Consider the following 27,275-nt stretch of genomic DNA (forward strand, 5'->3'; position numbering starts at 1 on the left):
ACGAGCGCAGGAATGTTAACATGAGCCTATGTTTACTTCATAGCAGTCACATATTTATCTGTCACGATGCTACTCATGCTCCTTTACAAGCTCCTTACGACGGTCTCTTCAAAGTCCTTACACGTTACGCCAAGTTTTTCACACTTCTTGTCAATGGATGCAAAGGGACAATTTCCATCGGCCGCTTAAAGCCAGCTCATCTAGACTCGGGCGGCAGTGCCATCTCCACAACTTAAACCGCTCAGGTGCAGTGCCTTCATTAGCCATGTAGTAGACAGTACTGATAGATATCATTCCCCACATAGCAATCATTCCTCCCATACATGGCTTCAGCGCTAGTCTCCCAAGAACAAAGCATAAAGCAAGATCGATTTGATGAGCACGTACCACCAAATTCCTGTCGAACCCAGCGACATTCCAAAGACAGCAATCACTATTGCACTTGCCCTATTTGAGTTTGGCCATATGCCGTAGGGTTTGAAGAATGCGGCGCAAACTTTTCAAAGGTTCATGAATGAGGTTACGAGCACACTCCCTTTCATTTTTGTCTACATTGACGGCATTCTGATGGCAATCTCCCTCTCTTCCTCAGCGAGCGCGGAAATAAGCTGCGGAAACAGCGGTAGGTGTGTCGACGAAGCGCAAAACTGTGTCACCCGAGACGAAGCTGCAAATTTTGCAAGACTCAAAGTACCAGCTTGTGCAGTTGATGAAATCGACGATTCTGAGAACCGTGAGCACCGTGATCATGAAGGCTAGACCCAGTGACCATGCTGATGAACGGAAACGGCGGGCTTTGTGCGCACGCCTGATACCCCCATGTGTGAAACCAACACGGTCACAGCCGCTGACATTACCGAACTCTGGGACACGTCACTACTGGCGATATAATAGTGCAGATTTCTATTTCAGTGCGCCTAACGCTTGACAAGCTGTTTAGAGGTATAAATAAATGTTGCATTTTTCACAGCCTTCTTTCTACATCATCAATTTTTTTATTGTAGGTGGAAAATTTGGTTTCGGAGCTATGAAGGTATGTTTGGCAGCTTTTGTTAAAATTTTTTTTATGGCAGTCCAGATATAGCGATGATCGGTCATAACAATTGGATTTTTTTTTTCTTTTTGATATCATTATAAGTGGACTGCACTGTACAACATAAAATAAGCACACAAGTATAAAGAGACACTCATTGTGTTAGCGCTAAAATAATGTAGTAGTATTGAGAGTTGTAATAGTGCAATCAAAAAAGCGGTAACAGGAAAGTGGTTTAAAGAGTGGCTTTTTGTGTAATTTATTTTTCCTTACATGGAAACAATATTCGTTCTTGTGGAAAAGAAAAAAAATCAATACTTCATCTGTTTCTCTATTTTCTTTGTTAAGGTATCCTAAGAGCCAGCTCATTGCACGTGTCCCTTCAGCTTGGCAGAGGATGCCTTGAACCATGTAATGTATAATGTTCATGTGTGCACGAAGGCACAACTTAGAGCCTTTAATGCGCGGGCCTGAGTCCAGCCCGGGCACGTGGCTTCAAGCCCGAAGCCGGCCTGGGCCCACAGCTTCATGCCTGGACCCGGCCAGGGCCCGCTGGAAAGCGCTTCGGATGGCCTTGCCCAGCCCGCAGGCCTGGTCCGGGCTTTTGGGTCGGCCTGTGCCTGTGCCGTGCTCTACAAGGTGATGGCAATTGCTGCGGGTGTTGAAGAGCATTGCGGTAGACCCAGACAAGTTCTAAGCACTTTAGTTTGCATGCTCTCAAACACTCTGACATTTGTCCTCAGGGTACTTGACAGGCCCGGAGTGCTGTAACGCAAGAAACCCATGAGGAGCTCTTGAATCATAGAATACACCGACGGCCACTGGCTTTTACAGTGATTGCTTTGAAACGGTGACTGATTGAGAGGAGTCTCTTATGTAGGCAGGATACAGGGGTGCTCCAGGAGAAGTCGCGTTCGACAATGATCCCTAAAAATTTATGGGTTCTCTTGTACAAGGTAGGCTGACCATTAATAGACACTGGGCATCCAGTCATCGATTTTCATGTGAAGGCAACTAACGCACGTTTTTCTGTTGAAAATCTGAGGCCTTGTTGCTACATCATTGCAGCCTTTTGTAAGTTTGCACGAACCTGAGGGCAAGTTACTCCTGAAGCCCAGATGGAGATGTCATCTGCGTAAATTGACAGACTGACCGACTGTGGCATGGATTCTGCTAGCCCAGTCAGAGCCAGGTGGAACAAAACCGGGCTCAAAACGCCACCTTGTGGAACTCCATGGCTGGTGTAGTGGTCGGTAGTTTGACCATTCTCGGTGAATACAAAGAAGCTTGTTTGGATCGGGCTGCTCCGAATCCACCAAAAAGTGTGGCCTCCGAGTGCAGCAGGCACGAGCGCACCAAAAATGGCTTCATGAGAAACATTATCATAAGTGCCCCTTGTATCTAAAAATAGTGCTACACAGATGCGTTGAGATGATTTCTGTTGTTGAATCGAAGACACAAGATCAATGATGTTGTCAACCAATGAATGGCCATGTCGAAAACTTGTCATTGTGTCTGGATAAACATTGTAATGTTCAAGAAACCACTCGAGGTGAGTGGAGATCATCCTTTCTATTAACTTACCAGCACAGCTGGCGAGAGCAATAGGTCGATAGGATGTCAGTTCAAGGTGACACTTTCCTTGCTTCAGATTGGGACAAGACGGCTATGCTTCCACTCAGAGAGAACAACACCATCACTCCATGAGACGTTGAGATGACATAGCAGGATGTCTTGTGCTTCATGGTCAAGGTGGCGGAGAGTAGTGTACATGATGTCAGGTCCGAGCCAAGCGGAACGCCTGCAAATGGCTAGAGCAGCCTCCAGTTCTTCCATGGAGAAAGGTTCGTCCATTGTCGAAACTTGCATGAAGAGAACTTCGTACAATTCAAGATCCTTTAATAGCACTTTGTCACCTGCAATTGCCTCACAAAAGTCTTCTCCATCATCCATTTCTCGACAGCCTTGGTGGAGAGCCAGTGTCTTAAAGGGGTGGCATTGGTGAAGAGAAGAGTGAAGGCCTTGGAGAGTTCACCATACGCGAGAAAGTGGGTCCAACAAGTTATAAAACTATTGCCATTGTTCGTTGTCTAATTTGTCCAAGCAATGATTTACCGTATTTAGACGATTGTAAGTCAACTACCTTATCTTAATTTGAAAACCTGAAGTGGGGGGTCGACTTACAATCGAAACCAAAACATAGCACCACAAAAAAAGCGAGACCAACGGGAGCTACAACGTAGTTACAATGTTATGTTTGCTCTATGGCTCTACCAGTAGCTTTTCGGAAGGGTTTTTCAACATTTTTGAGAGTTTTACAGTGCACACAACACTCATGAGGGTGTGTCGATAGTTGATGGAAGCGCCGCTGTTCCATTTGCGGCACCACCCTCAGAACGGCGGCGCTTGCAGGAAGTATCGGTAGTTTATGGAAGAGCAGACACCGCTTGCAGGTTTCTCTTTCCCTGTTGCACTTAGCTTTCTCTATAGTTTGACGAAAGGCATTGATTTGACACGTTCCACTTGACTGCCGGCTACGTGCTACTTCTATGCTTCCTCAGTCGTCATGAGTGCTCCAAGCCCACTAATCATTCGGCACTCATTCACAGCAGCATTCAAAAGGGCTGCTATTCTTTACGGCGAAAAAACAAATCGCTGCGCAGCGGGCCACAAGTTCGACGTTTCTGAACGGGTGGTGCAAGAGTGGCGACTGCAGCAAAGCGAAATTTTCACCTGTGACGGCAAGTGAGGAATTTCCCACGTGCCGAAGTCTGGACGCTTTCCGGAGCTGTAGGCTAAGCTTGCGGCGTACGTCGTTGAAATGCGCGATCGGTCCCTGCCAGTGAAGTGCGAGATGGTCATGAAACAAGCCCGGATCTTTGCCTTTTAAGGACCTGCTCCACTGCGAGCACGAGTGGCTGGCGGCAAAAGACCGCGAAATTACACCGACCGGACCTGTCAAAAAAGCCTCCGTGATGGCTGCGTGTGGTTGGGTGCATTTGGCGTAGGCTGTTGTTCCACAAGATGTCGTGGTGCGGTCGTTTGCCAAATGTTAAATTTCGCGGGACGACCATGCGCTATGGGACCGGAGCAACGATGACGATGGCAGCACTCGTGAAGGCGAGTAGTCCAGTGACCATGTCGGCTACTAATAACTTTTCGTTATCGAATGCGCCCTCGGGTATGCTCTCCTTTTCCTCAAAAGCGTGGGAGTTTGGGCGAGTTGGTATGTCATGATTGTTTTAGGCTTGTAGCACAGCTCAGGACGAGCAAAAAAGGAAGGAGGTAGGGGTAATCAAAGGGAATGGAAAACAGAGTGAGCGCTAACTTCCAACTGATGGTTTATTTCGTGACACAAGACTACTTATACACTCGGCAAACCATATGACATCAAGAGATAACAAAGAAACCAAGCAACAAAACCGATAGTAACCAAGTGGCAACATATTCAGACAGCCTGTGGCTGCAGTCAGAGATACGCCAATTCACTGCTTGATAATGATAATGAGGGTGAGCTTATACATGCATGGCCCAGACCAATGATAGCCTTTGCTTCCATGATTTCTCTTGTGAGCTGATTACGACTGCGACCAAGAATGACGCATTCCTCTAAGACAGGTTCGCAACCACACGTTTTGTAGTGCTGCGCAAGAAACCCCCCAGCTGTAATACAATTCTTGGCATTGCAACCATGTTCGCGCAGCCTGTCATTCAGACATCAGCCAGTTTGACCAACGTAACGTTTTCCGCACTTGAGTGGAAAACAATAAACAACACAATGTGCGCAATTAACAAACTTATTTTTGTGGTTCTTGTCGTAGGAAAGAGAAGCTACCTTATTCGGATTAGTGAGTTTGCAAATCCTCATGAGCTTGTTAGGGGCAGAAAACACTACACGAACATTAGATCGCTGGGCGATTTTGTTAAGATTATGTGAGACCGTGTGAATATGAGGGATGACGCTAGTCCTACCCCGAGTAGTTACAGGATTATATGCGTGCTGGTTGTCTTTTCTACACTTTCTTAGAATTCCTTCTGCTATTGACACTTGTAGGGACACGGGATAACCAGCCTGCGAAAGCCGTTTGCACTGAGACGCAAAGCTAGACGAAACACTATGGTGGCACGACTTTTTCAAAGCATTATTAAGGCAAAGGTTAGCAATGCCTCTCTTGACCAACTTAGAATGGGCAGAATGAAAAGGAAGAAGTGGTTTGTTAGCACGAGGTTCATAGTACCAACACGTATGGATATCCGAACAAGCTAAGCGCAAATCCAAAAACCGCATCTCATGATCCTGTGGGAGCTCGTAGGTAACGTCAAGGGGCGCAAGGCATTCTTGGACTATTGGCATTGCCGAGGCAACCTCAGTCTCAAGGTCAGCTCCGGTCCAAGTTTTCCGGTGAGTGAACTGTGTTTCCAGGAGTCGGTCTTCTCCTGGAACAACGGCCACGAAGTTCACGCAACTGGCACTGCCACAACCACTCGGTTTTCTGGTCAGCGAAGCGTAGAAATTTTTTTTCCTGTCACGCGATATGGGGGGGTCGACTTACATTCGAGTCGACTTACAATCGTGTAAATACGGTATCTTCTTCTGTGTGTACCTGGCCTCCCTAAACTCTAGAATCGACTTTGTGCATCTATATTTCTTCTCGGCGCACCGACTTAGATACCCTGTGTGTGTAGGTGTTTGACAAAAACCGCTTCAGGGACCTCTTAGGGCCAAATGTGCCATGTAACTTGCACTCAGACTCTACTGGTAAATTTCGTGTGTTTTTGGTGTAAGGTTACACGTACAAAAACACTACATTTCCTTCTTACTGCTGTGACCACTCCGGGCGAACAAATTTACTTAAAAGCCTTTCAATGCATATTTTTACAAATATGAAAACATAAAAAGACACTATGAACATCAGGGTCCCGCACCATTTATTATGTGAACAAAAGCAAAGCCATCTCAATTTTAGCCATGTAGCCTCACGAGCTGGCAGGTGGTGGTGGAGGCGGTGGCGGACCAGAAGGCATTGGCGGTGGCGGGGGTGGCATTGGTCCTCCATGGCTTGATGGGGGTGGCGGTGGAGGTGGTGGTGGTGCACCGGGGGGACCAGGGGGCGGGGGACCATGGGGCCAAGGGGGCCGCGCCCCAGGAGGGCCGGAAGGGTGTCCTGGAGGACCATGTGGCATGCCTGCACAGCAGACAACGAAGCCCCTGCTGTAGCAGCTTAACAACTTATACTCGTATGCTTCAGACCAACTCCACTGGAGCAAAGGAACGAAAGGACAACAAAATCAGTGTTACACAACTTGCATACTTTGCAACCTATCACACGTAAAAGCAATTTCTACTAGGGCTGTGCGAATACTAGAACATCACCGAATCGAAACAAATAGTGAACTTTTGAAACAATCCAATTCTCAAATTGAATATCTACTGTTTGGTTTTTTGAATATTCAGTATATTCGGTCTAGAATCAGTGCAGTGCCACACCTCGTGTGCGCCTGGGAGCCTCTTGAGCTCGATGCCACCCAAGTGAGCATTTCAGTCAATTTTCAGCCCTAAAGGAGCACTGAGCACAATGGGGACGGGCCAACCCGGCTGACGCGGTAGCGAACTTTGTCACTGTAAGTGCTCCTCAATGCCGGCCCAATGCGGGGATCACATGCCGCAATTTGCAGAATAGTGCCACGTTGGGCAGGTCTGCCTTTATTAATACAAGGTTTGTCCGGTTTAACTGATTGTAATGATAACGTGACATGGACAAAGAGAATGCCAACAACAGCAGTGTGTATTTAGTAAAGTGCAATAGCGGTGTGAAGACCGGACTGGTTAGCCACAGATAGGCAGGCATATGGTGTTGGATACGTCAATGCACTTCACACCACTTGGACAGCCTTCAATCTAACCTGCATGTGCGATTTTGCACTCTCAAACAAAATTACACACTTAGGGTTTATCTTGCCACACAAAAATAATTGTCACCTGTCTTGTCCGCATATCCTTTCCTTAATGCTGCGAGCCTGGTACTTCCAAGTCAAGAACAGCATGCGCGTTATCAGCATGACGGAGCATTCTTAACAGGGAAGTAGCGAGCGCAGAATTTTCAAGAAAGGAAATGCAAGCAAGACAGATGACGATTATTGTTGTGTGGCAAAAATACACCCCAAGGGGTGTAAATTTGTTTAAGAGTGTGGGACCGATCACCGATGAGCCACCCATACAGCCATATTAGTGGCAAGCCACTCGTGATGGCTTGTGACCCCTGTTGCCACACTGGCCAGCGCTGAATTTTTGTCATGGCCACACTACTGCCTAGGCCATAATTGGCGCTGCTTTATCGGGCGTCGGCAACTAAAGTTAGGGCTTGGTGCCAGATATTTGCACAAGACACTCGGAAAGCCAACAAACCACCTTGCAAAGGAAAGAGAGTTCACAGGATGGCAATAAAGTTGTTCATCATCATCATCAATCTATTTTATGTCCACTTCAGGACGAAGGCCTTTCCCTGCGATCTCAAATTACTCCTGTCCTGTGCTAACTGATTCCAACTAGCGCCTGCAAATTTCCTAATTTCATCACCCCATCTAGTTTTCTGCCATCCTTGACTGTGCTTCCCTTCTCTTGGCACCCATTCTGTAACCATAATAGTCCACCACTTATCCATCCTACGCATTAAATGGCCTGCCCAGCTCCATTTCATTCTCTTGTTGTCAATTAGAATAGTTGTGAAAGGGAAAACTAAATTAGTATGCCAGCATTGATTACAACTAAGTGAGTATCAAAGCTCTAGAAAGTATTTTTCCAGTTGAATAGAATCAAGAGCTTTTTTTTTTCTCTGAAACTAATGAATTAGTGATGTTCATTTGAATTGAATACCAGTGAGGTTCTCAGTTTATTAGTGGACCTATGTTTTGTGGAAATCATTTAATTATTGCATAGAAAGCTTTGCTTTTCTGCTTTTCTCTTAAATACAATACAGCTGGCCAAACTTTCTGGCAGGTGGGTTACTGTAAGGCCGATGTGCGCGAAACGCGAAATGACCGAGCATCATGTGACTTGATCACTACTACGTGCATAGCAGCACCGACGGTAAACAACAGGCGATATTTGCGCAGTTTCATAGTCAGGTTCCGCACATAATTTACCACCTGTCAAAGGTTTTGAAATCTAGAGGGTCATGCGTCTACCAAGTGTCACACGGCTGCTGCGAATGCATCCGAGTCGATTTGGCACCAAACCGTGATTACAGTGCCGGATGCCCAGTGAAATAGTGATGATTAGGCATAATGGCCTAGGCAGTGTGTTCACTGCAAATTCGCAGCTCGCCGATATGGTAACGGGCCACAGGCTGTCGGGGAATGCTTGTCGATAATATGTTCGTACGGGTGGCTCATCAGCTGTGTTCCGTCCAGAGATCACATGTGCAGATTAGATTGATGGCTGTTGAAGTGGCGATTCGTCGTCACGGAATCAATGCGATCTGCGTGCCTATTGGTGGCTAATCGGTCCTATCTTCACCCATGCTTTTGCGTTTTACGAAATGTGCGCAGCCATTGTTGTTGTTTCCTTTGTCTGCATTGCCTTATCATTCCGATCAGTCCTGTCGACTCGGGACAAACTTTGTACCGACAGAGACAGCCCCAATCGACGCAGCCCCATTGTGCGAATTGCGTTGTTTGGGTTGATGCTGGGACACGCTTGCAGTGACCAAGCCTGCTACCGTATCAGCCGGGGTGGCCTGTCCTGAAATGAAACGAAGTAAAACGCTCACTTGGGTGACATCGAGCACGAGGGACTCTGTGGCGCACGTGACATGTGGCACTGTGCGGGTTTCTATATCAAATGTTCTACTATTTGAACAATCACTATTCGATTCGATGTGTTGATATTTGAGGTTCGCATATCCCTAGTGGAAACACCACCTAAAATGTCAAATGGACACAATAGAGAATGACGATTTGAGCTGTGTTAGCAAATTATTATGCTACAATACCAAAATGATACCAATACCCTCTTACCAGGGGTGTAGCAAGGGGAGGAGGGGTCATAGGGCTTCAGTCTCCCCCGGAAATTTTTTCGTGCTGTCAAGCGCTGCCAACCAAAACAACCCCGGCACTAGAAATCATTCTGGATTTAGTCTAGAATGTCCTTTTTATGCTCGAAAAGACATTGCGGCACGAACATTGCGAACTCGGGCTGGATTTCGCGGCAAATCCAACGCACCCAGAGTCACATAACATAGGCCCCATCCGAGCACAAAATTTCAAAGGCATTTTGATGGCGAGCAGACTCGTCGCGGCATCTACGGAGAGCATGGATTTCAAGTGCGAAACTTTATGGGCATAAAATTCTTAGAAACATTTGATACCAAAGGTGCATTGACTTTTCAAAAGTCGTACATCTGACCATACAATGAGACAAGCCAAATTGACACGCTATCATACAAGTTGGCAAAGGTCGCAGCGAGGTCCTATGAGGCAAAGTGTTGTGGTGGTTCGTTTGCACCGTTAAGTAGCAGAAACGAATATCAACATTTTTTTCACCTGAGCCAAAGCGTCGATGACAAGACAGTAAAGCCAGCAAAGGTAACTACTTTCTTATTTATTTTTTCTACTTTGACTTTTATTCGCGAGGACACATTCAGCTTCTTCAATTTTCTTGTTCTCGCTACTTGCGGGATGCCAGAGCCAGCCAGAACGCATGCGTGTTTCTCGACCCCAACCATCACGCAGCACACTTTGGTGCACATTCATTATTTTTGGGCCGAGTGGATTTTGGCCTGCCAGAGTATTGGACACTTTCTAGCTAGCAGACGAGAAAAAGAAACAATGTTCGCTCGCCGCCATCACTGTGGGGACTCGGACTGCAACGCCTCCGCTTGAGAGCATCACCTTCACTTTGATGTTCTTGCAACCTCTCCGTAAAGCCTTTTGTCTCGCCCATATGCGTATAGTTCTCTGTGGACCAAACATCTTGCGTTTTCTTCGATATTCCTTCTGTAACCACATTAGGTGTCCAAAGTAGGCATTCGATTGTAGCAAACATGCTTTCCTTTGGGTTTTTTTCCCCTTCGGTGCACTTGCCCCACAAAAGAAAGAAAGATATTGTTGCGGCATAACAAATTGTTGCACGGCGAAAGTTCGATTTCGTTACTTCTTCTTTTACGGAAAGTGATGGACCACGAAACTCTGCTACTCTTATTGTATTATTGCAATAGCAACTATATGGACACTTCAGGCACATTCCTGCTGTCGGCGTCGCCGTCAAGTTTCGTGTAAACTCCAAGAGCTGAAATCGAAAGTTTGACGGAGCCTGTCTGACAAAATAAACGCGAAAAAACTGTGCGATTTCAAGGGCTGAACAACTACTACCACAAGCAAGAATATTGGAGTGCAAGGCTAACGTCCGTATGCTGGAAAATGATATCTTCTATGTCCGTTGCCGACTAGAGTTCCTGTGCCCTGCCAAATTTGCTTCAATTCAGCTACAAGCTAACTTTCAAGCAAGCGTGAGAACATGAAATAATGATGTCATTCACCATGCCAAGCTTGAAAGGCTGTGACCATCCTGAAATGGTGCGTCCGGAAGTTTACCAAGAGAGGCTATACACAATCTTTCTTCCTCTAAGCCTGACAAAGCGGAACTCTGTCTGGAGCCTTGGTCTAAACATTAGCACAGGGCCCACACGAGATACGAAGTAGCTCATTTGTGCTGTTGAATAGGCCCTAAGCCAAGTCAATGCCACTAGACATGACGAAGCTTGCACTTGTGTTATTAACGTGCCTTCTAGGCTTCAAAACCCTTCTTCAAACTCTGCGCTGTCGCTAGAGGAACATGAGGCTATCGACTGGCTTCAACGTAATCCAGACATTATCATTCTTCTGGCTGACAAAGTAAACGCAACTGTTTTGCTTGATAGTGGTGACTACACCAAAAAGATGCTGGCACTGGTTAGTGACACCAATACCTATAGTCGCCTGACGTGTGATCCCACAGGAAAACTGCAAAGGGATTTACATTTGGTCCCGGGTCAGCATAAATCACTCTATCACCGACTATGTACTTTTTCACAACGGATAAGCTCCTGTACTTTATGGCCTACCAAAGATACACAAGCAAGGTGTTCTTATGCGGCCCATTGTCAACTACACTTGCTCACCTCCGTACAAGCTTTCCAGTTTCTTACACCAGATCATTTTGCCACTCATTGGAAAAAGCAGCACTCAAGTACGCAATTCTGGCGACATTATTGAACAGATACGGCATATTGTTCCTGCTCATGATGATGTCATGGTCTCATTTGATGTTAAGTTGCTATTCACAAGCGTTCCAGCAGAACTGGCTGTAAAGGTTTGCAGTGCTGCCCTCGAAGCTGGCAGGCCGCTGGCCAATAGGTCTCCGATTGACGTTTCAGACCTGTCCCGTCTCCTTAGGTTCTGTTTGTTGAATATATACTTTGTCTTCCAACAGAACTTTTACTTACAAATGCATGCTACAGCTATATCGGTTTCTGCTGCGAATCTGGTCATGGAGGACGTTGAACGTCGGGTGCTTGCATCTTTTACCCCTCTCCAAAGGTTTTCTTGGGATATGTAGATGATTGCTTCTCCATAATTCACAAGGATGCTCTCGCTGCCTTCACATCTCGTCTTAACATCAACAGCCGATTCAGTTTACTGTCGAGCAAGAAACATACAGTTTACCATTTCTTGATGTTATTGTGAAGCGCGGTGACTCTGGCTTTTCTTTTCAACATCTACAGGAAGCCCACACATACAGGCTGCATTTCAACTTGGTACATCCGCTTTCACACAAAAGGTCTGTTCCTGCTACGCTGTTCCAGCAAGTAAAAACCATTTGCACAAGACAGGAGGGCTGCACGCATAATATTGGGAGCATGTGTGAAGATTTAAGAACCTGACACTACTCTCCGTCCTTCTTGTCTTCAGTAAGGAAAGAAGGGTCACTCCCGGAAGGACAGCATTCTACGTCATCTCCGAAGAAGTCAGCTGCCATTCCATATGTCCCTGGCACAAGTGAGACCATCACTCGTATCATGCGCAGGTACAATGTCAAAATTGCGTACGTGCCAACCCGCAAACAAAGAAACGTTTTAGTAAATGTGAAAAACAAATTGCCACAGGAAAATTTCCTCAGTGTAGTCTATGCCATAATGTGCGAGAACTGTGATCACAAGTATATTGGCGAGACAGGTGACTAAGAAATGTGTGAAACAGCACAGGTATGACGTCAAGAAATGGCACGTGGCCTCGAGTGTCCTTGCTGAGCTTGTGGAATCTACAGGCCACAATATTGACTGGGCAAGTACACGTGTCCTGGCCAAAGAAAAGAAGCTTGCGTCACGCCTGCATCTAGAATCCTTACACATACAGACCACGGCGGACACGCTGAATAGGCATGACGGGAGACTTCCGACAGTGTACACTCACTGCTCGCGTCACATACTGAAACATACTTAAATACATTGTATCTCTGTTATCGGTTTCACTGTGAACAAGGCTCCCGTATGGGGAACCGAAACGTCATTAAATTTTTAGTTATCTTGCTCGGTGCATCTTTCCACGCTTATTCATCAAACTTCAAAGGCAATAACATCGTCACTGCGTGCCACAAGCTGTATGTGCGAGTGAAAGCATAGGGGGGAGGGGAGTAGGTGAGCCGAAGATGGTGGATCAGTCTTGTGTGCGCAAGGGAGAAAGGCGGGGAGGAAGTGCGCTGCCTTTCGTCGCGCGTGATGCATCGTGGAGAATGAAGGAAGGAGGGGGGCATTAGGATTTTGTGATCTGTGATTGCACAACATGCTTATTCGCTTTGTTTGATGCATTATATATAGTGACTTTTGTTCAGATATGTAGATTTATGGAGACTTATACGTACCTATAAATATCTTGTTGCAAGCTTTTGTGTATACATGCAATGGACTTTAACAAGAGGCACAGCGAAAGACCTACAGACAACATGCCTAAACTGGCAACAGTGTTTTTGCAGATCTTGCCGTGGATTTTCGGCGCATCAACATCGATAAGCAATACCGATGCTTTGCTTCCCTTCATGGATCAGGGCATAGGTGCTGTGCGCACAACGTGGGTGGATCGCCTTTCAACTGGACTGACGTCATCGGTGGTTCAGCTATAAAGGGACGAACAAAACGGAGGCATCTTCAGAGGGCACGGCGAACGGCCTACAGGCAACATGCCTAAACCGGCAATACTGTTTTTGCAGGTTCGGAATTATTATAAAACTGCATGCTTACGAACTGATAATAGATTTTTGCTAGTACTGCCGTGCCCGACTACTTGCGTTGCTTGTGTGATTGATTGTTGGTCTGTGGTCTTGATGCTTTTGATGTCGGGTGATGTCGAGGAAAATCCCGGACCAACTACTGTGTAGATGCTAGAGAAAATCTTAGAAAACCAGACGACATCAGATGCTAAGATAGATGCCACAAGGCGGGAGATTTCAGACCTGACCGTTAAAAACGACAAACTTGCAGGATACTTAGAGGTAACTGAAGGAAGGAACAAACGTATTAGTCTGGAATCTCGTTTGTTGGCAGGCAGATAAATTGACTGAGTACGAGAACAAGAGCAGGCACAATAATTTGCTGCTTTTTGACCTTCCTGAATTGCCTGGCGAGTCTGTATCGGACTTGGCAAAGGCCGTTTTTGATAAACTATTTCACGATACTCTGGGTATCAAGGTAAAGTCGGTTGACCGAATACACCGATTGGGTAGACAAAAAGCAAGCAGCACGAGACCTGTAATCATGAACTTTTTTTTTATTATCGCGAAAACGAAAGTGTATCAAAGAACGCTAGGAAACTGAAGGGTAGTTCTATTCGAATTAGCCATGATTACACTAAAGAAACAGTCATGCGCAGAAAGATGTTGTGGAAAAGTAGTGAAACCGAAAGAGAAAACGAAGCAAAAGTGAAGCTGATATATGATAAGCTTAAGGGGGGACGTGGCTTTGAAAATCAACTTCCTTATTTCTTCATGGATTTTGATGAAAATTGGCACAAATGTTTAGAATGTCTCCCTGATGCTTCTATAAAAGTTTCAGAGTGATATCTTGAGAACATTTTATTCAATTTTATTGAGCAGAATTTTTCTCCCTCTTACTTTCTGGAGAGCCTGGGGAACTTAAAAAACGTGATAGAAGGCTTGCTAAGTATTGACTGCATAGCTAAATGTGTGCTGAAGGTCGTGACAATCTTGCATTTTTTTTTTGCTACACAAATTTTTTGGAGTGCCAGATTTTATGTTACCTTCACATCAAGCACACCTTTGGGGTAGACGAATAGCCATATTGTAAACTTACAAAGAGTCAAGATAAGAAAGCGAGAATGTCACGACCTGCACTGCAGCCCAAGGAACATGACAAAAGAAACAGAGTCAAAATATGTTAAACGGTAACGAAGAAATAAGCTCCAGAAACTGAGTAGAAAGGCAGAAAAACAGTTTTGAGAAAACAGCTCTCAATGATTGACCTTCTCTTCAGTTCTCTAAAAGGCAACAAATTTGTAGTCTTTGGGGTGTTTTGTGATGTGGGGCTTCTTGTACATGTGGCCTCTGGTCTGGTGTGCTTCCCCCCACCCCTTTTTCTTTTTATAGGGCATTCTTTGCTGCTGCTGGTCTACAAAGAGCATGGTGCCTAGGTTTCAAACCAAGTGAGGTGCAGAACTCTGTGTGGGCATGAATATAGTTCCAGTGTACATTCAGGCAGCCTGTACCCGCAGGCTGCCCGATTTATAGCAACCCCCAATACAATCAGTGAGGCTTTTTTCTTTTTGGTAGAATTGACCATTTCACTGAATGAAGGCTCTGAATGTCAGCAGCCTCCCAAGTTATCTTTACTTGACAATGGCTGTAGAACTTACGATCAGAGAGCCAGTGATAAATATGCAGCTACTAGGTGCTTTCCAAAATTTTACTTTTGTATGATGCCTCGATCACTTCTGCAGCCAGGTGTATGAGCCAGCCCAAAGGGCCTAGTGAACAGAGCTCATGATGAGGTTCTCTTTATGAACAGGTGGTATGATAGATATTGTTATGAGCTGTCGTGACAATATAATAGAGTGAACGCGCGATATGCTTGGTTGCGAGTACGAACTGCTGATGTGCGAAATGCATAGCCGCAGATACAAGGAGCTGACGCGCAATGTGCTTAGTCGCGCAGTTCGAGGCGCCAACGCGCGAAATTCCTAGCCGCGGGCTCGAGGAGTCGACACTCGATACGCTTATTCGCACAGTCGGAGGCGCCGATACACGAAACGATTAGGTGAGGGTCCGAGAAGTCCGCGCGCGATGCGCATGATCGCCGAGTCGGACACTCACTATATGCGAAATGTTTAGCCGCGTATCTGAGGATTGCGTGCGCGATGTGCTTCGTCACAAATTCCGAAACACCGAGTGCTGAAAGGCTTAGCCGCATGCCTGAGGATTCCGTGCGAATCTTGGTCATGAAGTCCGCGTCGCCGATGTTCGGAATACTTAGCCGCGAGTCTGAAACGTCCACAAGCGTAGGGATCGGCCACGCTACTGCGATGTCCACGTAGCGCCTCTTTTGTCACGTTGAGATTACGGCGAGTGGAGACATCCAGACTCGTGTGGTGCAAAGGGCCGAACAGGCGACGCGAGCGCCGGACCAATGGCGAACCGCACTGGAGTCACGTGGCGGGCCCGACCAATCGCAGACTCCGGCACGACCTTCAATCTTTGCTTTTTGCGCGCTTGTTTCTGTATGGAGGAGATAGCTGAAGCGGCAAATTTGAAGACGGAGAAATGTGCTTTCCAACGAGACCAAAATGGCGGCGCTCAGTCACGGCGTTGCGGAGATATTGTGGCGTGAAAAACGCTGTTCTTTCTTGATTTCCGCGAGATTTTTCGCCACCTTGGCTGATAAAACAAATTTTTTAGAGCACTTCTAAGTGGTTTACAGTGATGATATTTGGGTATCAGATAGAAAAAAGGTTATAGAAACTGAAAATCTGATTTTCAAAACATCGATTTTTTGACAATTTTTCGTGATGTGAAAGCCGTGTCCCCCCTTAAGGTAAACAATGATTTATATGAATGGGATGATGAAAGGAACATCCGCTGTCCATGTAAAAAGAAGTGAAGATAAGGCAAAACGCAATGATGATCCCGACAGTTCTGCCTTATGCAGTTCATCATCAGGTGATGCGGCAGTCAGAATGGTTGGGAAGCGAGGTGAAACGTCACAATTGTAGCTCAGATTGATTGCACTAAATGCATGGAGCATAATTAACAAAGTAACGGAACCGGAATATTTCTTGCTTTCATATAGCCCGCATGTTGCGGTGTTAACAGAGACATGGTTAAACAATATTGTTGAAGACAGATGCATTGTTCCTATGGGTTAAAGATCTTCAGATGGGATCGGGATTGCCGAGGTGGTGGTGTTGCACTAGTAATCAAAAGCGTAATAATCGCAATTAAAATAAACTGTACCTTACCTAAAACAGTCTGGTGTAAGGTAAATTATGCTAATACAGTGTACCTTATTGCAGCCGTGTACAGACCGCCTCATACTCCACCTGAATTTTTGGAAGACTGGAACATGTTTTAGTGTTCCCATGTAAATGAAAATACAAGACTAATAATGGCCAGCGACTTCAACTTACTTCACACCAACTGGAAAAATTATTCGAGCGGGAATGTAGAGATTACAAGTGCCGACATATTACTTCAAGTCATGCTTTCTCATAACCTGAGACAAATTGTGAAAGATCACACAAAAGTTACTCTTGCATCGCAGTCATTGTTGGACTTGGTTTTTATTTCTAGTAAAGTGTATGAATGTGATACATCAGTAGAATGTGGTATATCTGATCACCAACTGACCTCTGTGAATGTGATCTGTAGCAGCTGTGTCAGAACAAATTCACATACATATACTTATGTTAAAGTTTATTGCCATGCAGATGACACATCCATTCTTGATTATTTAGAAATGTCACTCGATGATTTTCAAAGTGCGTCAGAAACGGAACCTGTTGAAGAGCTGTAGAGGCATTTTTGAAGAGCTGTAGAGGCATTTTTGAAGAGCTGTGGAGGCATTTTAAGGGAAAAGTACAGCACTGTACAGATCATTTTATCCAACACAGGCAAAAAGAACAAAACGATGCAATCCATGGATAAATATAAATATTATTCATATGAAACGCAAGATAAAAAGACTGTGCAAAGGGAAAGCTACGACAGTGGAAGTTTCAGCTGCTAAAAGGAACCTATAAACAGAACTGAGGCAGTGTAAAGAAAATTTTTTGACAAAACGCTTGCTAACTTTCTAAAAGATATGCCAAGAAAATTTTGGCCTTTTTTCAAAGATAATGGTGAAAGTATTGAACAGATATCATAAGGAATGGAAATTATAGAAGAGAGTGAAATTTGTGATAAGTTCAATCGTTATTTCTAGTCAGTGTTCGTCAAAAGTCAAGATGACGCTGAAGAATATCAGTTGCCTTTTTCGTTTCCATGCTTAATGGAAGAGCTCTGCATTACCCAAGAAGGAATACTTAAACATTTATTGATATTAGACACAAAAAAATCTGCCGGGCCTGATGGCATACCAACTGTATTTTTACAACGATATGCAGAGTGGTTATCTTATTACTTTAGTATTATGTTTCAAAAATCCTTGAAGTGTTGCTTGTTACCCCAAGAGTGGCGCTGTGCAATAGTTGTCCCAATATTTTAGAGTGGTAATTGACTGTTAGTAAATAACTACCTATATACCTGTATCTCTAACATCTGTGTGCTGTAAACTGATTGAACACGTAGTAGCAAAACATATCTGACAGTTTATAGAAAAAACAGATTTCTTATGTCCTTTTCAGCATGGCTTCGGATCTGGTCTTTCTACCGTTATGCAACTCATTGAAACAATGAATGATTTTTGTATTTCTCAGGATGCATGTCACCAAACTGATGTTATATGTATTGATTTCGCAAAGGCTTTTGATAAAGTCTCCCATCATAAACTGCTATTTAAACTTCACAGTGTATGAATCGATACGTAATTGCTTGTTTGGGTTGGTGCATATCTGTCACATCGTCAACAAGCTGTTAAAGTGAAGAACAGTGTGTCGAGTAAACTAGAGGTTAATTCAGGAGTACCGCAGTGCTCTGTATTAGGGCCTCTCTTGTTCTTGTTATATATCAATGTCATTGCTTCAGCTGTCGAATCACCCATCAAAATTAAGCTTTTTGCCGATGATTGTTTAATTTACTGTCCAGTTGCATACAGAGATGACCAGCTTAATATTAACCACTGTCTTCAATCATTAGGTACGTGGTGCAGAAAATGGGGGATGGAAATCAATTATAAGAAATCTCTGCTTTTGCTCGAACATTGAGGAAAGAATTTTGAGCAACGTCACAAGTTTGAAGTATTTGGGTGTAACAATTACCAATTAAATAAATTGGACTCACCATGCAGAAAATGTTTGTTTACCAGCATATAAAAAATTATGTTTCTTGAGGAAAAAAATGCCGAAAGCGACGAGAGACATTAAATTATTGGCATATAGAACTTATATCCATCCGATCTTAGAATATGCTAGTACAGTTCGGAGTCTGCATCAAAAGGTTCTTAAGAATAAATTGGAGCCTATTCAGTCTCTCTGTACGTTCTATAGGCTCGAAATATAGGCGCACAGACTCGGTTATGGACATGTTAAGAGTATGTAATTTGGAATCATTAGAATGAAGAAGGCAGAAGTGTTGATTAAAACAGTTTTTTTAAGATAATGCATGAGAAAGTAAAAACAAAGAAATAAATAATACATTTTAATAAAGGATTCATACGAACAACTAACTACCTCCTGGTGCAACCAATAAGAACCCATACTGATCTGTTTCGTTATTCTTTTTTCCTGGTGCCATAAGCTTATGGAACAACTTACCAGAATAAGCTGTGCAAAAAAAAAAAAGAAATGATATATGTGATTTTCAAGCTTTCATTGATGGTTATTTCAATCAATATGCTGTAATTTGTTAGTTGACCATTGTATAATGTGTTCTTGTGTTGAGAACCTTATTCATGCACCTTCCCTGTAACGACCCTCAACAGAGGGCCAGCATTATGACTAAATAAATACAAGCAATGAACTTCGTTTCCAGTGACACTTTTTTGCCCTTTATGAAGCTGTATCGCATATGTACAAGAATGTAAGGAAGGTTCTTGAACTACAAAATTTCATTAAAGTATTTGTTCTCAACTTGTTCATTTCATGGCCTTCACATTTTTTATATATAAGCGGAATGCCCTCCTTTGCTGGTTTATAACTAATATAGTTCTAAAGTTCATGTGATATTTTCTTTTAAATAGACAAAAAAGGTGGAAGCATTGATATCAGTTATTTCTGGCACAATTTTTGGGGACATATGAGTATATTCTTTTATGAAAAAATACATATTTTACATGTCTTTACAGTGCGTAGCGCTCAAGAATTCGTTTGCAGCAATTTTGGCAATGGCAATGCAGTTATCATTGATGTATTTTATCCCTCGACAAATTCTATAAGGAGCAGGCCGAGCTGGAACTTGAACCCCCCGCGAACAAAATTTCTGGCTATGCCACTGCCTCTTACTGCGAGAAGAGGCTTGGCAGCCCAGAAAAGGTGCACAGTGAAAAGACAGGTGGCAACACCGCCTTAAAGTTGCTCCACCAGCATGCTGCAATATTATGAATTTCGAAGGCTCGGGCCTAGTTAATTTTTTATAGGTAAAATGAGACTACACTGTGTTATATTCTTTTATTAACCTTCGTTAAACTTGACTTCTTTATTGGCACGTCGTGATATTGAAGCTTTAAAGTTCCTTCACTGCATCATTAAATTGGTCCTGAATCACCCATCAGGCTTGGTGAAAACCCCATTCCGTGGATAGCACATGTCACTGTGAACATCTCAGCCAAATTTTGCAGTTGTATGGGGCGCGTAGATCTCTCAAGCGGAGTGCAAAGTCACCTTTCTCTCAGGCGCTCTCTTGTCAGCCAAAGCCTGCTCCTCATTCTTTTCTGGATGTTTTATTTCATAATATAGCACATTTCCATATGCAGCTGCTATTGGCCAATAGCTGACATCAATCAAGAAGGGTGTTTGAAACAGTGCACTTCTTTCTAATGTTACTTTGTATGTTTACTGATGCAGTTTAATAATAAACAGGCTGAAGTAAGTGAAAATCGACTTTCAAATTTGGATAATAATTATGTACTTCCATAAGAAGCTGACTACTATCTGCTCACACTCGGCTGCCCGCGTAGCAATTAAACTTTGGCCACCCTGCTTATCGGTGTCACAGCCATTGGATCACACTAATTTTGACTAGTTTTGAACACTTAAATAGCCTCAAGCTATGCGAAACCAAAGTCAGACCACACGCACGCTAGCCAGCACACGTTCCCTCCTGGCTGCTCTTAGTTAGATGTCTACTGACAGCCCTCCAAAATCTGCAAGTTGGATTTGGCTACTATCCGTCGGTCAAGCTGGTGTAGGACAAAGCCAGTCCGCCCCACGTAGCATTGCCAGACTGGAGCATATGAGTGCGAGCATGTACTCAAGCCCTGTTGTGCACAAAGCAAACACTGCGCATATGCACTACAGTTGCATGTAGCTGTGGCCTAATACGTAGCGTATATACTGCGGCTGCTGAGGGGTGCCGTGACAAGTCCGCTGGCCGAGTGCATTGTGGCTTGCCAAGGGCAACCATGTTTGACCCATCGTAGGCGCCAAAATCGGTAGTGGCATCTATGTGAACATCTAAAATCAAATTCGTACTGTGCTCCACAGTGACATTCAGTAGGCGGAGTGTTGCGAGCTCGCCCCGCTCTGCCATAGCATTCACAGTGCAAGTCAAAGGAGTGGACGCACCGCTCAGGGGATGTTTGATTGCCAGTAACTCCGCTTCTGCAGAATACGCTGAAGTATTTTTTTGTGGCAAAGTAGTTTTGAAATGGTCTATTTTAACCTCAAATGCACTGCTCGACTTTGATAAAAAGTGGTTCAGGGCCCCTTTAACAGATCGTGTCGCTTATCACATGACTTTTTAACGTTCGCCAAACCTTCTTCCACAAGTAGTTACCACAAACTCAATTTGACACCCTTTCATGCACACACTCATATGTTCAAATACAGTTACTTTCCCCGTAAAATAGAGTGTCGAAATTCATTTAGTGTCTACCAAGTTGACATTTCCAAATTCCCAGAGTTTTCCAGGTTTTCCCCCGAGATTTTGAGTGACACAGAACTTCGTTTTACATCAAGACGGGCTGACACAATGTTGCCTGATGCTGTCATTCTCTAGAAAGCACGTTAAAAAATAAAAAACGACTTAATCCAGTTTGAATAGTAAGGAGTAGTGTTTATTTTCTTCAAAAACAAAACAGAAAGGAGGGGTTAACAAGATGCATAGCAAATAAAGCATCTTCGAAAAGAATGGTAAAACCCATTGCGAATCGAGTCAAACATTCTCAAACACAAATCAAAAGGAGATGCATACAGAAGCAAATACTTTTGAGTATGAGCTATTTCTATCAAATGATAGCAAGCTCATTGGTGAGGCCTGAACTTCGTGACATTCTCTCTCAACAGCTGGTAAGTCAAACTCAACTGTCCTGACATACTGTCAGCCCCCGTACAATGCCTCGGTGTTGCGTTTCACTGCTTTAAAGAGCTTATGTTGGTTTGGATGAGAGATGCCTGCATCTTGGCGTCAACCAACACTGTTTTTTTGAGCTTAAGCAGGTTCAAAGAAGCAGTGGCACACTTCCTTTCTCTATCCGTGGGTCCTTTTCTGTTCTCGTCCTCTTTCCACTGCACGCTTGCCCCACGGACCATTTGAAGAGTCCTCTTGGTCAGTTGTACAGTCAACATGTGATATTTTCGCACTCCCTAAAGACTGCGAGAATGTCCGAAATAATAAATGCATATGTTTTACTGCCCTTAAGGCCTCAAATTGCCACAGGCACGTCTAAAAAAGCTCTGAAAGCCTGCCAGTACACTTATTAGGCATATCAGTGCTCGTACAATGACAGGTGATGGCAGGAACATGCGTGTGCAATCAAGGAATATATACATGCTACTGAGCATTACCTTTGTCTTCTGAAGATTAATATGCTGAAGACAAAGATAATGCTCAATAGCCTGGCAAGGGAACAAGATCTCCAGTCAGCCTCTACAGTCTGTGAAGGAGTACCTTTAGCTAAGTCAATTACTGACAGGGGACCCTGATCATGAGAAGGAAATTTACAGAATAAGAATGAGTTGGAGTGCGTATGGCAGACATTGCCAGATCCTGAACGGAAGCTTACCACTATCACTGAAAAGAAAGGTGTACAATCAAAGCATTCTACCGGTGCTAACATATGGGGCAGAAACTTGGAGGTTGACAAAGAAGCTCGAGAACAAGTTAAGGACGCAAACAAGTTAAGAAAGCAAACAGGGATAGCCGATATACTAATTGACATTAAGAGAAAAAAATGGAGCTGGACAGGCCATGTAATGTGTAGCATAGATAACCAGTGGACCATTAGAGTTACAAAGTGGGTGCCAAGAGAAGGGAAGCACAGTTGAAGACGCCAGAAAACTATGTGGTGTGATGAAATTAGGAAATTTTCAGGCACAAGTTGAAGTCAAGTAGTGCAGGACAAGGGAAATTAGAGATCGCAGGAAGAGGCCATCATCCTGCAGTGGAGATAAAATAGGCTGATAATGATGACTGTGTCCCGTGACAGTTGCCCCTTCCCACGCTTGTTATGCTTCACCGCAATACTTAGCGGTGAAGCCCGTAAGATTGCTGTATTGAGGCGAAGCTGGTTTCGGGAACCGACATTATGCAACGCGCAGTGGTTTCTGAGCTTCGAAGCCAATCGCCAGGACCACGGTGCCATTGCTGACAGCTGTGAATTGTTTTTATGAAAACCACGGCACCAAACTGCCGGAAGCTTTAATAGCAAACGCCGAGGCAGCTAGGCCTAGCGTTGCGGCAGTGGCAGCTACTGCTGCGAGTGGATCTGCAAGCGAGAGTGCCGGTTCGAGGCGGCGAGGTAATCAACATGACAGCAGTGGTGGCGTTGATTAATGCTGTTTCAGAATTGCGGTCACGTTAAAAAGTGCAGAAAATCGAACGGTGAAGGGTTCTTGTGTCCAAAATTTCAGACATTCTTATACATTGACTATGGGGTAAGTGGTGATGCCGTGCCTGGAAAGTCAGTCATTGACTATACAATGGCAACTTCTCCAGCCATCAACGCGGTGTCAAAGACGATTCATTACCATTCCTCACTGTTACTCGAGCCAGCATTACCGCGACTTTCATTTCCGTTCAATAAAATTACAGCAAATTTTTCCTGAAAGAAGCACAAATTCCCCGAGTCTTCCCTGAGTATTTCCAGACTATTCAAAATCCTGACAATTCCCTGTTTTCCCAGTTGGTAGACATCCTGTTATCTGGATATATTCGTTATCTTCCTTTGGAAAGGTTCCTTGCAGAACTGATTACATGGTCGCATGCTTCCGTTTTGCTCCTCTTACAGTATTTTATTTATTTATTTATTTATTTATTAGTTACCTGCATCGCCCCGTAGGGCATTACAGCAGGGAGGTTACAAACTTGAATGAATACATCAACAAATTATTTCAACGCATGGAAAAAAGCATCATTTTCTGTAATATATACAATGCTCGATGGCAAACTGTTCCAATCTCGAACAGTTCTAACAAAGAAAGAATAACGGAAGACGTCACCCCTACAAGAAAATTCCCTGACCTTCAAACAGTGGTCAAGTCGCCTAGATATATAGTGTGGTGCCTGGATATATTTTTCGCGGTTTATGCCTGTTTTAGAATAATAAATATCGTGGAAAAATTTTAATCTGATATGCCTTCTACGATCCTTCAGCTCTTGCCATTTAAGTTTAAGTTTGCTTTCTGTCATGCTAAGCTGCCGGCTATAGTTACCAAGAACAAATCTAACTGCCCTATTCTGGATTTTTTCTAATTTGTTTATAAGCTCAGATGTGTGTGGGTCCCAACAAACACATCCATATTCAAGTATTGAACGTACATGACTGAAGTACAACTGCGTCTTTAAGTTACTCGGTAAATGACTAAAATTGCGCCGCAAGAATCCCAAAACTGATGCTGCCTTATTTCCAATATAATTAACATGCTTGTTCCATCGTAAATCAGAAGTAAAAAACACACCTAGATATTTAAATTCCTTGCTTATTTTTAAAGTTGAATCATGAATTCTATACCTATAGGGATGATTAGCTCGTTTTCTTGTAAAGGTGACATGAACAGCCTTATTTATATTTAATGACATATCCCAACGCACACACCAGTCTGCTATAGTGTTTAGGTCAACTTGCAGAATTTGTGAATCGGAAATGGCATCTACGACTCAATCAAACAACACAATCATCGGCAAACATCCTGAATGAAGACTGTATACCAGCTGAAATATCATTAATATACAACAAAAACAACAGTGTCCCCAACAATGAGCCTTGGGGAACTCCCGACGTAACTGATGCATATTGCGAAGATATACCGTTCAGAACCACAGCCTGTTTCCGCAATGACAAATATTCGGCAATTCACGCTATTATTTTACCATCCAAGTTATAAGCTTTTAATTTGGAGAGTAGGAGACTGTGCGACTACATCAAACGCTTTACTGAAATCCAAGAAAATGCAGTCCACAACTTGTTGCTTATCAACTGCCGAGGCTAAATCATGAATAAACTCTACCAACTGTGTATTGCAAGATAAACCACGCCTGAAACCATGTTGGCAGGGACTTAAGAGATTATGCTTAGTTAAGTGGGCCATAACACAACTGTATATTACATGCTCCATAATTTTGCAGGTTATACTAGTTAAGGAAACGGGCCTGTAGTTCTGAACGGAGTTACGCACCCCACTCTTATGTATGGGCACGACTCGCGCTAATTTCCAATCATCTGGCATATCAGTTTCATTGAGGGACTTCTGAAACACCCGGACGAAATAAAAGCATAACGTGTCCGCACAGTTCCCTATGACAGCGGCAGGAATGTCATCAGGGCCGCATGCCTTAGCCTGGTTCACATCTTTTAATAATTTACGGATACCTTCGACACAAAAGGCGACTTCTGGCATGGGGTCTATTTCAGCAGGTAATTCAAAATAGACAGTACGTGAGCTAGACGGCACAAAGACAGATGAAAAATAACGGCTAAAAATTTCAACTTTAGACTCATTATCATGAATAATAGTTTCCTCATTTTTCAAAGCAGGTATTGATCTGTTGTCTTTGCCATTACGCTTCACATACCTCCAAAGTTCTTTGGTATCCCTGACAAGTCTTTCTCCTAGATTAATGAAATAGAAGTCCTTAGCGATGTCGGACTTTTGCCTAAATTCAGTTTTTGTTGCTTTCAGCAAGGCCAAATGCTCTGGCGAATTAGGCGCCTTATATCTTTGATAGTTTCGTCGCTGTCGTCGAACAAGGGCAAGTAACTCTGTGTTAAACCAGGGTTTGTCTCGAGCTCGCCTACTTGATATAACTAGTGATGGGACAAAAGCTTCACGTAGTTCGAACAATTTCAATTTGAAAGTATTCCACAGTTGTTCGATATCTAGATTATCTGCGAGTGCATCTGCAAGTTGGAAAGAACAACTCGAAAGCAACGCTAATCGCCTCGTAGTTGGCCCTGCTGTAGGCATAAATCTTTCGACTAGGTGTTTTTGCAACCTTCACATACAGAACTGATAAATCTGCTAGAACAACGTTGTGATCGCTCAAACCTGACAACACCCGTACATTGTGTACAACATCAGGCACATTACAGAGCAAAAGGTTGAGTATGTGACCTGTTCCGTCAGTGCGTGATGGCTCGTGCACATACTGATAAAAAGTGTTCTGATCTAAAATATCAAAGAAAGTTGAGTATAGGTTCCCTCGAGCAGTATCCCTTGGTTCCCCAGCTGACCAGTCAATATCCGGAAGGTTAAAGTACCCCCCTAGAACAAGGCATTCATTGTTAATAGTTTCAAGAAAATTGGCTAAATGAACTAGTGGTTCTACAGAAGGACCAGGAGGCCTATAAGATGACCCAAGAACAATTGCTTTCCCATTCGGTAGCCTTACTTTACAAAAGATCGATTCAGTTTCATTATCCGGAAATTCCATTTGCACGCTTGGGATACCATTGTGGACAAGAATAAACACCCCTCCACCACGTGCACAGCGGTCACGACGAAAACACTTATCTGTCTAACATCAATTATTAGGTTCTTTTTTTTTTCTGGTGCGTTCTTTTTTCCACCTTGTGCCCACTTCTGCAATAGCTGTCTAGGGCTGCAGTATGTACGAATAAATAATAAGGCGATGAAAGATTTAACATGGATAGTTTGAGAACTATCACTGAGCCAACTGAGCCCAAATACCATTCCGTCGTCGAGTGTTCAGTGCAAAATTTAAACAGACCTTCATTTTCTCTTCCAAAGACTAACCTGTTATCATGGAATGAACAAAAATCGTTTTTAAAGAATACTTTATTAGCCTGAATTGATTTAGTATTTCTCTTTATGTATCCCTTTAACTCTTGCGAGTCACTGGCCAGCAATGTAGAATTTATTGCACGAGATTTGACTGCACTACTTGCTGGTTGTTTCAGATGTATGAGAACACAATCCACTGGAAGTTGCAATGAATTCAGTGCAGCTGGCCAATTACTCGAATTTGCCACTGGATGAATCACGAGATGCAATCAAGACGCAGTATGTTGCAAGGAATACATCTGCGACAGCACAAGACAGCAGCCACTTACCAAATGCTGGCGGCGGTGGTGGCGGTGGTCTTTGCCCAAACTGCGGCGGCGGTGGAGGCGGTGGCCGCATGCCGGGCGGTGGAGGGAATGGTGGGGGCATCCCAGGGGGACCTGCACAGCCAGGTAAAAGCCTTAGGTGTGCCATGGTAAACACTTGTCCTAGCCACTGTTTGGACATTTGCTTGTTTGTAGGTGGCACAAAGCAAGTTGAGTCATGCAAGCTCTTATGCAACCATGCTATACACTTATATTTGCTGCCGACAAGATGCTAAAGCAAGAAAAAAAAATTTATGCATCACTTCTCAAGTAATGAACTGACCTAACACCTTAATTTTGAGAGTAGAACATTGTTGAAGAAATCTCCAGCTGATAAATGCCAG

General features: G+C 43.9%; 1 protein-coding gene across 1 annotated transcript in view; it reads right to left on the reverse strand.

Moving 5' to 3' along the window:
• Positions 1-5,945: 5,945 nt before the first annotated feature.
• The window catches only part of Spx (Spliceosomal protein on the X), a 195,325-nt gene continuing 173,995 nt past the window's right edge, over positions 5,946-27,275 (reverse strand). The window contains exons 9-10 of the mRNA XM_050183523.3: positions 26,896-27,006; positions 5,946-6,219 (exon numbers count right to left, since the gene is read on the reverse strand). Coding sequence (XP_050039480.3) covers positions 6,011-6,219; positions 26,896-27,006 — 320 coding nt within the window. The 3' untranslated portion in view covers positions 5,946-6,010. The remainder of the gene's footprint in view (positions 6,220-26,895; positions 27,007-27,275) is intronic.

The sequence above is a fragment of the Dermacentor andersoni genome, chromosome 3, assembly GCF_023375885.2.
Source record: "Dermacentor andersoni chromosome 3, qqDerAnde1_hic_scaffold, whole genome shotgun sequence".
Lineage (NCBI taxonomy): Eukaryota > Metazoa > Arthropoda > Arachnida > Ixodida > Ixodidae > Dermacentor > Dermacentor andersoni.